Source organism: Diadema antillarum, unplaced genomic scaffold, assembly GCF_040938485.1.
Source record: "Diadema antillarum isolate AM-2024a unplaced genomic scaffold, OU_Dant_1.0 scf00000022, whole genome shotgun sequence".
NCBI classification, from domain to species: domain Eukaryota; kingdom Metazoa; phylum Echinodermata; class Echinoidea; order Diadematoida; family Diadematidae; genus Diadema; species Diadema antillarum.
In genome coordinates this window covers 497,257-511,740 of record NW_027270911.1, presented here as the reverse complement: position 1 = coordinate 511,740, position 14,484 = coordinate 497,257, and the positions used below count along the sequence as shown (strand labels likewise).

General features: G+C 37.8%; 1 protein-coding gene across 2 annotated transcripts in view; it reads right to left on the bottom strand.

The window, feature by feature from the left end:
* LOC139730220 (uncharacterized) overlaps positions 1–14,484 on the bottom strand; it is a 52,190-nt gene that overhangs the window by 35,651 nt on the left and 2,055 nt on the right. For both annotated transcript variants that reach the window (XM_071641120.1, XM_071641122.1), the window contains exon 2: positions 13,891–14,092. In XM_071641120.1, coding sequence (XP_071497221.1) covers positions 13,891–14,092 — 202 coding nt within the window. The remainder of the gene's footprint in view (positions 1–13,890; positions 14,093–14,484) is intronic.

The following is a 14,484-nucleotide window of genomic DNA, read 5'->3' as shown; positions in this document are numbered from 1 at the left end:
AACTTTGTTTTTTAAGCTTTGAGTGAAACGTGTCATAACATAATTCTGTAATTCCATCAGCAGTGATTGATATAATAAAGAAGAAAGATATATCACCGTATTGAACGCTTAGAGCCTAACGGGGGGGGGGGGGGGTGGTATTATAGCATGATACTCGGTTCTTTACTGCCCAGATGCCAACAACACCCATCACCCACGGCTACGCATAGAGAAACAGCCATAGCGAAAATAAAACTTTGCTTTCTCGTAGGCAGAATGACACAGAACCCCGTCAAACACACTTCTATTGGCAGGGATGGGCATGAAAAAGTTTATTACTAATACTAAACAGCGTATGCATTCCATTCATGTGGCGCGAGATACCTCTATAGCGACATAAAGCCTGTCTTCAACTCCGTTGGTCGTGTAATCATTCCCATCTGCAGTATAACAAAACAAAAGTGAGGGAAAAGGGGAGAGAAAAACGAGAGGTGGCAAAAGGAAAACTGCATGCACAACTGCAATCCATGTCATTGCGTGTGACAGGTGAAGCAAATGTATTAGTTGTTATAGCAGTGGTTTATTAGCATAAACTGGCAAATACACAGACAATGTCAAATATAAAAACCATCAATTTAATGTCAGAGAAGATGGTAAACAAGATGCATTGAAACTGTAACTAAATCGCTGCTCTTCTACTCGATCACGGAACGTCTAACTTTATATTCAACAAAAAACGAATGTTAGGGGAAAGAAACAAATTTAGATATAACATTCTTAAATTAAAAACAAGAAAAAGAAAATGTCCACGTCAGGATTAAAAAAAAAAACGCCGCACGAACATGCATTATATTCTAGATGGGAATACGGTCTTGATGCAAAGGTCCAATGATTGTCTCATTACTTTAAAAGCAATCTATGGTTCCCTTACCATCACCAGTACCACACCACAATGACGTCTCTAAAATCAATGGTAGCACATTATTTATCATTGCATCATGCATTAACTCCCTTTTCCTAAACTACCAGTGGAACGTGTCATATTAAATTGCGTATTTCGATCAGTAGTGATTGACTTTAAAGAAGAAGATGATGCAAAAAATTGAACGCTTACCACATTGCTTATAGGGCTATTCCAGTTTGGTACTGATCTGTTCTATTCTCCCAGATGCCAGCAACATATATCACCTATGGCTAACTAATCACTACACTTGGAAAGGTGTTGCCCGAAATTCCTCATTATGAAGCAATATCAAGTCACTTCCTTCCCTGCCTGTCTTTAACTCCGTCAAACAATAACCTGGAATTCCAAAGAGATAAGCGAGACGCCATGCACCTGGACTAGAGTTAATTAATTCAGTTCCCGTTCATGTTAGTTATGTAAACGTACACGTTCCTAAATATCCTGCTACAGTATAACAAGAACAAATGAAGAGAAAAGGAAAGAGAAAACGAATGGTGGCAAGCGGGACACTGTAACAAGGGGCAATTTACAACATTAAGTGTGACACAATTAATGAAGCAAACCCAATCTCCAAACTCCAATACAAAGCAAGGGAAATAGAGCAGCCGTGTTCACGGGTTACGTACACTTGATAAAATAATACGATAAATGACATCGGAGTAAAGCTGAACTGCCGAAAAAAAAAGAGAAAAAAAGAAAGAACGGATAAAAGTCCTGCGGGAGTCGAACCTCTCGCCTTCCGGTATGGCGTTATGAAGAACCAGCGCGCTTACCGATTATGCCACATGGCTGTCCTGAAGATCGAGTGCGAAACTTAAATCTAAATACTATTGTGACAGTGTCGACTTGTGATGGCGCTATTCAACTTCTCACAAGGGGCAGCGTGGATTCGATCAATATACAATTGCAAAGAAAAATTGGGAATCGTTCCGTACAGATTGCATTCTCATTTTCAGTTTTAAATTGCAAAATTGTCAACCTGATGAGGAGATTTGAAAACATAAAATGCAAGATTACTAAAGCTTATTGTCTCAGCTACAACATATTTATGTTTCAGAGGAAATGGAGCAAAATCAGATGAGGTAAAGGTGCTTAAACGTTGTCAAGTCAATGCATGGTTTTAAAAAAAATCACCTCCCATAGACATAACACGTAAACTTTTCTGATTTTGAGTCTTTACCTTTAATCACAATTTCTAGTGTGATGACGTCATCATATTTCAAAACCATCACATGGACTTAAAAGGCAAATGTTCAAACTGCAACATATCTGAATTTGGGATAATATTGAGCTTAAACAACAGAGATACGAGCAAATGAATGTCAGAAACAGTACCTCAAAAAAAACAATTCCACTTTTTTATCTAAAATGACGATATGATGATGTCATCGCGTTTTCCTGGCAATATTGATACCAGGATTGTTATTTACAATTCATATACTTTTGTAATATGCAATAGAAATATAGGGTCAACGGACGATTTAAAGAGCTATGGCGAAATAAACAAAGACATGTTTTTTCACTATATTTGCAGAAAGACGCGCACGTGGAATTTCAACTTTGACGCCAGTGCATTCCTTTGTTATAGGTCGAAATCGATCGGAAATCAATGGATATTGTTACTCAAAGTATCAGGAATCCAAATCAGTCAAAAAAATTGCATTTTCATGTTGCTTACGTGCTCTGCGCGCGAAATTGCGCGGACGGACGCGCACGCGAGAAAATGTTTGAAACGTTTAAAATTGTCTGAAACTTCGAGATTTCCCATTGGGAAGTCGTTTTGAGCCTTTTAAAATTTTGACGCGCGCTTAAGCGCGCGTAATGATGACCTGTGTAACTAGCGTTAAAAAGTAAGATAGAGCGTGACCTGAACTTCATGTCCACCGAAAATGATACAGAAATGACATCTAGTTATGAAGTTATGATCGATCATGTGACAAGGTCCGAAAATCACAAAATGGCGCCTAGATGACGTCATAGATATGTTACTGTCATGAAAACCTTATTGTGGCTAGATTTTGTCATGAGACATGTTGACTGAAAATGTCATGTTATTTCGTAATGTCATTCTTGAGATATTGACGACACAAAATTGTCCAGAAAGAAAGAAGAATAAAAAACGAGATATGAAACTCGTCACGCTGACGAGTTAGGTGATACGCTTGGGGTCATCAGGTGTCGGTCATCTGTGATCGACAAAGAAAAGAATGTGATATAGGCACCTTGAACTTATATTGAGCTTGTATGCAAAACCGTTTCTCTAACCACTCGGCCACGGGACATCCCCGGAAATGGTAAGGCAAAAAAGAAATGTATAGATATTACAGGGGGGAAAAGTCAATGCCCACTCAACAATCGTGGCCGCGTGAACATGTATTGCATTGCTAGACGGAAATGCGGCCTTGTAACGACTGATGTCGCTATGCCATTTCTGGCAACTTGGGAAAAATACGCGCCGTAGACATAAAGCCTATAATCGGCTGGTTTTGATACCTTGCCTTTAATCACAATTTTCAGTGTGATAACGTCATCAAAGTACAAAACAATGACATGGTCTTGAAAGACAATTGTTCAAAGTACAACACCTCCGTCGTCGTCATTACATACTATGATCGGTTTGACAAAGTCAGCCTGCAAAATTTTGCAGCAGTCGAAGCAATGTGGTCTCCAACACAAAAAAGAGGGATATGGTGTGTGTCTGTGTGTCTGTGTGTGTGTATAGGTGCGTTGGATTACGAACGTGATTTCTACATGGACGAATATGTAATACAAAATTGAAGAAAAAAAGTAAAATAGCTAAGTATTTTGTTTCGTGATCTTGTTGGGTTCGAACCCACAACCTCACGTCTCTGAGACGTCGCCTTTAACCACTCGGCCATACGTCTCGGCGAGAAAATATGAGGAACGTAAACTTATGTATGTGAAAGCTGAATCGGGAATCGTTTTGTCCACATTCCATTCTCATTTTCAGTTTTAAACTGCAAAATTGTCAACCTGATGATGAGATTTCAAAAAATAAAATGCATGATTACTGAAGCTTATTGTCTCAGCTACAACATACTTAAGTTTCAGAGGAAATGAAGCAAAATCAGCTGAGATAAAGGTGCTTAAACGTTGTCAAGTCAATATATGGTTTTAAGAAAAATCACCTCCCATAGACATAACACGTAAACATGTCCGATTTTGCATCTCTACCTTTAATCACAATTTAAGGTATGACGACGTCATCAAATTTCAAAACCATGACTTGGACCTGAAAGGCAAATGTTCAAAGTACAACATATCTGAATTTGGGATAATATTGAGCTTAAACAACAGAGATACGAGCAAATGAATGTCAGAAACAGTACCTCAAAAAAATTAATTCCACTTTTTTGATTTCAGATGATGATATGATGACGTCATAATGTATTTAGGGAAATATTGATACTTGAAACGTTATTTTCAATTCATATGCTTTTGTAATATGCAATAAAAACATAGGGTCACCTGACGTTTTAAAGAGCTATGGCGAAATAAACAAAGACATGTTTTTCGCTATATTTCCACATAGACGCGCACACGAAATTTCAACTTTGACGCCAGCGCATTCCTTTGTTATAGGTCAAAATTGATCGGAAATCAATGGATATTGTTACTTAATGTATCAGGAATCCAAATCTGTCAAAAAATGTGCATTTTCATGTTGCTTACGCGCACTGCGCGCGGAAATGCGCGGACGGACGCGAACGCGCGGAATGCTTAAAATTGTCTGAAACTTCGAGATTTCCCATTGGGAAGTCGTTTTAAGCATTTAAAAACTTTGACGCGCGCTAATGCGCGCGTAATGAAGTCCTAAGTAATTAGCATTAAAAAGTAAGATAGAGCGTGACCTGAACTTTATGTCCAACGAAAATGATACAGAAACGACCTTCAGTTATGAAGTTATGATCGATCATGTAACATGGTCCAAAAATCACAAAATGGCGCCTAGATGACGTCATAGATATGTTACTGTCATGAAAACCTTATTGTGGCTAGATATTGTCATGAGACATGTTGACTGAAAATGTCATGTTATGCCGTCATGTCAATGTTGAGATATTCACGACACAAAATGTGCCAGAAAGAAAGAAGAATAAAAAGAAAGAAAGGAAGATTTTGACAAACACAATAGGTGATACGCTAAAAGCGTATCACCTAAAAATAAAGAGAGATTTTGACAATCACAATAGGTGATACGCTGATAGCGTATCACCTAATAAAGAGAGATTTTGACAATCACAATAGGTGATACGCTGATAGCGTATCACCTAATAACGAGACATGAAAACTCGTCACATTGAGGACGAGTTAGGTGATACGCTTGTGGTCATGAGATGACAGTCATCTGTGATCGACAAAGAAAAGAATGTGATATAGGCACCTTGAAGTTATATTGAGCGTGCATGCGAAACCGTATCTGTAACCACTCGACCACGGGTCATCCACGGAAATGGTAAGACAAAAAAACAACAACAATGTATAGATATAACGGGGGGAAAGTCAATGCCCACTCAACTAACGTGGCCGTGTGAACATCTATTGCATTGCTAGACGGAAAAGCGGCCTTGTAACGACTGAGGTCGCTATGCCATTTCTGGCAACTTGGGAAAAATACGTCCCGCAGACATAAAACCTATAATCGGCTGGTTTTGATACCTTGCCTTTAATCACAATTTTCAGTGTAATGACGTCATCAAATTACAAAACAATGACATGGTCTTGAAAGAAAATTGTTCAAAGTACAACACCTCAGTCGTCGTCATTACATACTATGATCGGTTTGACAAAGTCAACCTGCAAAATGTTGCTGCAGTCGAAGCAATGTGGTCTCCAACACACAAAAAAGAGGGATATGGCGTGTGTGTGTGTCTGTGTGTGTGTATAGGTGCGTTTATATACGAACGTGATTTCTACATGGACGAATATGTAATACAAAATTGAAGAAAAAAAAACAGTAAAGTAGCTAATTATTTTGTTTCGTGATCTTGTGGGGTTCGAACCCGCAACCTCACGTCTCTGAGACGTCGCCTTTAACCACTCGGCGACACGTCTCGACGGGAAAATATGGGGAACGTTATGGACTTGAAAGACAGTTGTTCAATATATAACACATTCATCGTACGTTGTCAGTTTGCTATTGACATGACGATCTATCATTTGAATATGAGGCAGGCATTAGTACCTGTATGAAATTATTATAGGCATGGTTATCAAATTGCCCTAAAATATCCTTATAATTGCCTTATTTTTACACACAGTTACGCTATCCCTTTAAACTCGTCACAGTTTAATCAGAATCATTAACATCATACATTAGTACCATATTCAGTTCCATAGCTGATCACGTTTGCTAATCAATTAAGAGTAATTGTCTAGCATGTGTCATATGGCCAACCTGTATACACACGTATATACACACACACAATGCTAAATGTATGTATCAAACATCTGTAACACAGCTTTGAACTAACTATAGGAATTATCGCTGCACTTATCATCCATACTTTTTATCACTATCTGAAACTCCACAAAAACCACTAATTGACAAATAATCATCAATACAGAAGACTGAATACCTTTTTTACAATGTATAGCTTGTTACATGTATAAATCAGCACAAAGTAACCACGACTACATTGTGTTACTGAATTAATATGAACAAATTTCATGTTGTGACAGTATACTATATCAGTTTGAAAAGCCCAACCTGCAAAACTATAATTTTGCAGCAGTCGAAGTAATGCAGTCTCCAACGCAAAACAAAGGTATACTGTGTGAGTGTGTGCGTATAGGTGTGTTTACATGCAAACGTGATTTCTACATGGACGAAGGTGTAGTACTCTATTGAAGAAAAAAAGTAAAAAAAATATATTATTTTCTTTCGTGCTCTTGTGAGGATCGAACCCGTACGTGTGCAACCTCACGTTTCTAAGACGACGCCTCTAACCACTCGACCATACGTCTCGACGAGAAAATTAGAGGAACGTAAGCTTATGTACGTGAAAGATGAATCAGGAATCGTTTGGTCCGCATTCCATTCTCATTTTCAGTTTTAAATTGCAAAATTGTCAACCTCATGAGGAGATTTCAAAGAATAAAATGCATGATTACTGCAGCTTATTGTCACAGCTACAACATAAATAAGTTTCAGAGGAAATGAAGCAAAATCAGCTGAGATAAAGGTGCTTAAACGTTGTCAAGTCAATGCATGGTTTCTAAAAAAATCACCTCCCATAGACATAACACGTAAACTTGTCCGATTTTGCGTCTTTACCTTTAAACACAATTTAAAGCATGATGACGTCATCAAATTTCAAAACCATGACATGGACTTGAAAGGCAAATGTTCAAAGTACAACATATCTGAATTTGGGATAATATTGAGCTTAAACAACAGAGATACGAGCAAATGAATGTCAGAAACAGTACCTCAAAAAAATTAATTCCACTTTTTTGATTTCAGATGACGATATGATGACGTCATAATGTAATTATGGAAATAATGATACTTGAAACGTCATGTCCAATTTATATGCTTTTGTAATATGCAATAAAAACATAGGGTCACCTGACGTTTTAAAGAGCTATGGCGAAATAAACAAAGACATGTTTTTTCACTATATTTGCACATAGACGCGCACGCGAAATTTGAACTTTGACGCAAGTGCATTGCTTTGTTATTTGTAGGAATCGATTAGAAATGAATGGATATTGTTGCTCAAAGTATCAGGAATCCAAATCTGTCAAAAAAAGTGTATTTTCATGTTGCTGACGCGCTGTGCGCGCGAAAATGCGCGGACGGACGCGCACGCGCAAAATTGTTTGAAACGCATAAAATTGTCTGAAACTTCGAGATTTCCCATTGGAAAGTTGTTTTGAGCCTTTTAAAATTTTGACGCGCGCTTACGCGCACTTAATGATGTCCTAGGTAATTAGCATCAAAAGAAGTAAGATAGAACGTGACCTGAACTTTATGTCCACAAAAAATGATACAGAAATGACCTTTAGTTATGAAGTTATGATCGATCATGTAACATGGTCCAAAAATCACAAAATGGCGCCTAGACGACGTCATAGATATGTTACTGTCATGAAAACCTTATTGTGGCTAGATATTGTCATGAGACATGTTCCCTGAAAATGTCATGTTATTCCGTAATGTCATTCTTGAGATATTGATGACACAAAATTGTCCAGAAAGAAAGAAGAATAACGAGATATGAAACTCGTCACGCTGACGAGTTAGGTGATACGCTTGGGGTCATCAGGTGTCGGTCATCTGTGATCGACAAAGAAAAGAATGTGATATAGGCACCTTGAAGTTATATTGAGCGTGCATGCAAAACCGTTTCTCTAACCACTCGGCCACGGGACATCCCCGGAAATGGTAAGGGAAAAAAGAAATGTATAGATATTACAGGGGGAAAAGTCAATGCCCACTCAACAATCGTGGCTGCGTGAACATGTATTGCATTGCTAGACAGAAATGCGGCCTTGTAACGACTGATGTCGCTATGCCATTTCTGGCAACTTGGGAAAAATACGCGCCGTAGACATAAAGCCTATAATCGGCTGGTTTTGATACCTTGCCTTTAATCACAATTTTCAATGTGATGACGTCATCAAAGTACAAAACAATGACATGGTCTTGAAAGACAATTGTTCAAAGTACAACACCTCCGTCGTCGTCATTACATACTATGATCGGTTTGACAAAGTCAGCCTGCAAAATTTTGCAGCAGTCGAAGCAATGTGGTCTCCAACACAAAAAAGAGGGATATGGTGTGTGTCTGTGTGTCTGTGTGTGTGTATAGGTGCGTTTATATACGAACGTGATTTCTACATGGACGAATATGTGATACAAAATTGAAAAAAAAAGTAAAATAGCTAAGTATTTTGTTTCGTGATCTTGTGGGGTTCGAACCCGCAACTTCACGTCTCTGAGACGTCGCCTTTAACCACTCGGCCATACGTCTCGGCGAGAAAATATGAGGAACGTAAACTTATGTATGTGAAAGCTGAATCGGGAATCGTTTTGTCCACATTCCATTCTCATTTTCAGTTTTAAACTGCAAAATTGTCAACCTGATGAGGAGATTTCGAAGAAGAAAATGCATGGTTATTGCAGCTTATTGTCTCAGCTACAACATACTTAAGTTTCAGAGGAAATGAAGCAGAATCAGCTGAGATAAAGGTGCTTAAACGTTGTCAAGTCAATGCATGGTTTTAAAAAAGATCCCCTCCCATAGACATTACACGTAAACTTGTCCGATTTTGCATCTTTACCTTTAATCACAATTTAAGGTATGATGACGTCATTAAATTTCAAAACCATGACATGGACCTGAAAGGCAAATGTTCAAAGTACAACATATCTGAATTTGGGATAATATTGAGCTTAAACAACAGAGATACGAGCAAATGAATGTCAGAAACAGTACCTCAAAAAAATTAATTCCACTTTTTTGATTTCAGATGATGATATGATGACGTCATAATGTAATTATGGAAATATTAATACTTGAAACGTTATTTCCAATTCATATGTTTTTGTAATATGCAATAAAAACATAGGGTAACCAGACGTTTTAAAGAGCTATGGCGAAATAAACAAAGACATGTTTTTCGCTATATTTGCACAAAGACGCGCACACGAAATTTCAACTTTGACGCCAACGCATTCCTTTGTTATAGGTCAAAATTGATCGGAAATCAATGGATATTGTTACTTAATGTATCAGGAATCCAAATCTGTCAAAAAATGTGCATTTTCAGTTTGCTTACGCGCACTACGCGCGAAAATGTGCGGACGGACGCGAACGTGCGAAACGCTTAAAATTGTCTGAAACTTCGAGATTTCCCATTGGTAAGTTGTTTTGAGCCTTTTAAAAGTTTGACGCGCGCGTACGCGCGCGTAATAATGTCTTAGGTAATTAGCATTAAAATGTATGATAGAGCGTGACCTGAACTTAATGTCCGCCGAAAATGATACAGACATGACCTTTAGATATGAAGTTATGATCGATCATGTAACATGGTCCGAAAATCACAAAATGGCGCCTAGATGACGTCATAGATATGTTACTGTCATGAAAACCTTATTGTGGCTAGATTTTGTCATGAGACATGTTCCCTGAAAATGTCATGTTATTCCGTAATGTCATTCTTGAGATATTGATGACACAAAATTGTCCAGAAAGAAAGAAGAATAAAAAGAAACGAGACATGAAAACTCGTCACATTGAGGACGAGTTAGGTGATACGCTTGTTGTCATCAGATGACAGTCATCTGTGATCGACAAAGAAAAGAATGTGATATAGGCACCTTGAAGTTATATTGAGCGTGCATGCGAAACCGTTTCTGTAACCACTCGGCCACGGGTCATCCACGGAAATGGTAAGACAGAAAAACAACAACAATGTATAGATATAACGGGGGGAAAGTCAATGCCCACTCAACTAACGCGGCCGTGTGAACATCTATTGCATTGCTAGACGGAAAAGCGGCCTTGTAACGACTGAGGTCGCTATACCATTTCTGGCAACTTGGGAAAAATACGTCCCGCAGACATAAAACCTATAATCGGCTGGTTTTGATACCTTGCCTTTAATCACAATTTTCAGTGTAATGACGTCATCAAATTACAAAACAATGACATGGTCTTGAAAGAAAATTGTTCAAAGTACAACACCTCAGTCGTCGTCATTACATACTATGATCGGTTTGACAAAGTCAACCTGCAAAATTTTGCTGCAGTCGAAGCAATGTGGTCTCCAACACACAAAAAAGAGGGATATGGCGTGTGTGTGTGTCTGTGTGTGTGTATAGGTGCGTTTATATACGAACGTGATTTCTACATGGACGAATATGTAATACAAAATTGAAGAAAAAAAAACAGTAAAGTAGCTAAGTATTTTGTTTCGTGATCTTGTGAGGTTCGAACCCGCAACCTCACGTCTCTGAGACGTCGCCTTTAACCACTCGGCGACACGTCTCGACGGGAAAATATGGGGAACGTTATGGACTTGAAAGACAGTTGTTCAATATATAACACATTCATCATACGTTGTCAGTTTGCTATTGACATGACGATCTATCACATGAATATGAGGGAGGCATTAGTACCTGTATGAAATTATTATAGGCATGGTTATCAAATTGCCCTAAAATATCCTTATAATTGCCTTATTTTTACACACAGTTACGCTATCCCTTTAAACTCGTCACAGTTTAATTAGAATCATTAACATCATACATTAGTACCATATTCAGTTCCATAGCTGATCACGTTTGCTAATCAATTAAGAGTAATTGTCTAGAATGTGTCATATGGCCAACCTGTATACACACGTATATACACACACACAATGCTAAATGTATGTATCAAACATCTGTAACACAGCTTTGAACTAACTATAGGAATTATCGCTGCACTTATCATCCATACTTTTTATCACTATCTGAAACTCCACAAAAACCACTAATTGACAAATAATCATCAATACAGAAGACTGAATACCTTTTTTACAATGTATAGCTTGTTACATGTATAAATCAGCACAAAGTAACCACGACTACATTGTGTTACTGAATTGATATGAACAAATTTCATTTTGTTACAGTATACTGTATCAGTTTGAAAAGCCCAACCTGCAAAACTATAATTTTGCAGCAGACGAAGTAATGCAGTCTCCAACGCAAAACAAAGGTATAATGTGTGAGTGTGTGCGTATAGGTGTGTTTACATGCAAACGTGATTTCTACATGGACGAAGGTGTAGTACTCCATTGAAGAAAAAAAGTTAAAAAAAAATTATTATTTTCTTTCGTGCTCTTGTGAGGATCGAACCCGTACGTGTGCAACCTCACGTTTCTAAGACGACGCCTCTAACCACTCGGCCATACGTCTCGACGAGAAAATTAGAGGAACGTAAGCTTATGTACGTGAAAGATGAATCACGAATCGTTTGGTCCGCATTCCATTCTCATTTTCAGTTTTAAATTGCAAAATTGTCAACCTCATGAGGAGATTTCAAAGAATAAAATGCATGATTACTGCAGCTTATTGTCACATCTACAACATAAATAAGTTTCAGAGGAAATGAAGCAAAATCAGCTGAGATAAAGGTGCTTAAACGTTGTCAAGTCAATGCATGGTTTCTAAAAAAATCACCTCCCATAGACAATACACGTAAACTTGTCCGATTTTGCGTCTTTACCTTTAAACACAATTTAAAGCATGATGACGTCATCAAATTTCAAAACCATGACATGGACTTGAAAGGCAAATGTTCAAAGTACAACATATCTGAATTTGGGATAATATTGAGCTTAAACAACAGAGATACGAGCAAATGAATGTCAGAAACAGTACCTCAAAAAAATTAATTCCACTTTTTTGATTTCAGATGACGATATGATGACGTCATAATGTAATTATGGAAATAATGATACTTGAAACGTCAAGTCCAATTTATATGCTTTTGTAATATGCAATAAAAACATAGGGTCACCTGACGTTTTAAAGAGCTATGGCGAAATAAACAAAGACATGTTTTTTCACTATATTTGCACATAGACGCGCAGGCGAAATTTGAACTTTGACGCAAGTGCATTGCTTTGTTATTTGTAGGAATCGATTAGAAATCAATGGATATTGTTGCTCAAAGTATCAGGAATCCAAATCTGTCAAAAAAAGTGTATTTTCATGTTGCTGACGCGCTGTGCGCGCGAAAATGCGCGGACGGACGCGCACGCGCAAAATTGTTTGAAACGCATAAAATTGTCTGAAACTTCGAGATTTCCCATTGGAAAGTTGTTTTGAGCCTTTTAAAATTTTGACGCGCGCTTACGCGCACTTAATGATGTCCTAGGTAATTAGCATCAAAAGAAGTAAGATAGAACGTGACCTGAACTTTATGTCCACAAAAAATGATACAGAAATGACCTTTAGTTATGAAGTTATGATCGATCATGTAACATGGTCCAAAAATCACAAAATGGCGCCTAGACGACGTCATAGATATGTTACTGTCATGAAAACCTTATTGTGGCTAGATATTGTCATGAGACATGTTCCCTGAAAATGTCATGTTATTCCGTAATGTCATTCTTGAGATATTGATGACACAAAATTGTCCAGAAAGAAAGAAGAATAAAAAGAAATAAAGAGAGATTTTGACAATCACAATAGGTGATACGCTGATAGCGTATCACCTAATAAAGAGAGATTTTGACAATCACAATAGGTGATACGCTGATAGCGTATCACCTAAAAAGAAATAAAGAGAGATTTTGACAATCACAATAGGTGATACGCTGATAGCGTATCACCTAATAAAAAGAAATAAAGAGAGATTTTGACAATCACAATAGGTGATACGCTGATAGCGTATCACCTAATAAAAAGAAATAAAGAGAGATTTTGACAATCACAATAGGTGATACGCTGATAGCGTATCACCTAAAAAAAAGAGAAATTTTGACAATCACAATAGGTGATACGCTGATAGCGTATCACCTAAAAAGAGAAATTTTGACAATCACAATAGGTGATACGCTGATAGCGTATCACCTAATGAAAAGAACTGTTTAAACACTCCGATCACATAGAAATTCCAATAGAAGTTTGTAATTATCACAGGAGACATGTCAGGCTAATCGTTTTGACTGTACAAGGGAATCGCATGGAAACAAATAAAGGGATATATACTAAACTTCGCTCCCTCTCATTCTAACTCAACTATAAAAGTCCCTTTAAATACACACCAAAGTTATGTGTGTGTGTGTGTGTGTGTGTGTTTAGTGGCATAATTAACATGCATATTGATTATGTTTGTTTGTTGATTGATTGTTTGATTGATTGATTGATTAATTAATTACTTAATTGAGTTATACTGCCTACTGAAACATCACAAACTCACTCTTTCCATCCTTCATCTTTTACCAAGTCGGCTTCCACCAGCTCCAGCTTGTGAGCGGCATTAGGACAGAGTTCCTTCAATGGCGCCACTTTCTTTGGATTGCTTAGACTCCTCACAGTCCCTCGAACCTTGTATCCGGCCTCCAGGAGTTGCTTCACAATGTGAGTGGCTATGTAACCTGACGAGCCCGTCACCAAAACCACTGTGCGAAAAGGATATACATTGTACTATGCATTCATTCATTGTGTCTGTATAGGTACTTAGACTACCGCTACGCAAACTAAGTCACTGCCGCTCTTGCCACATCGTGTATCGGAACCTGGTCATTTCTTTTTCTCTGTACCATTCAAGAGTACTTAATTGTGTTGGCTGTGAAGAATGTTAAAGCTTTGGCAATCATTATCTTTTTTTTTCACATGAAACTGCATCAATTCATGTAATGCCTTGGCATGGTTATAGGTTTGACCGCCAATCAGCCTACCCTAGATACATCATACAGGGCTGACCCGTGTAAACAGGCCTAAACCTGAGCCAATACTGAGAAACGTTATCGTATTTTGAAACATACTATGTCAAAGTTAGATGCACTCTGAG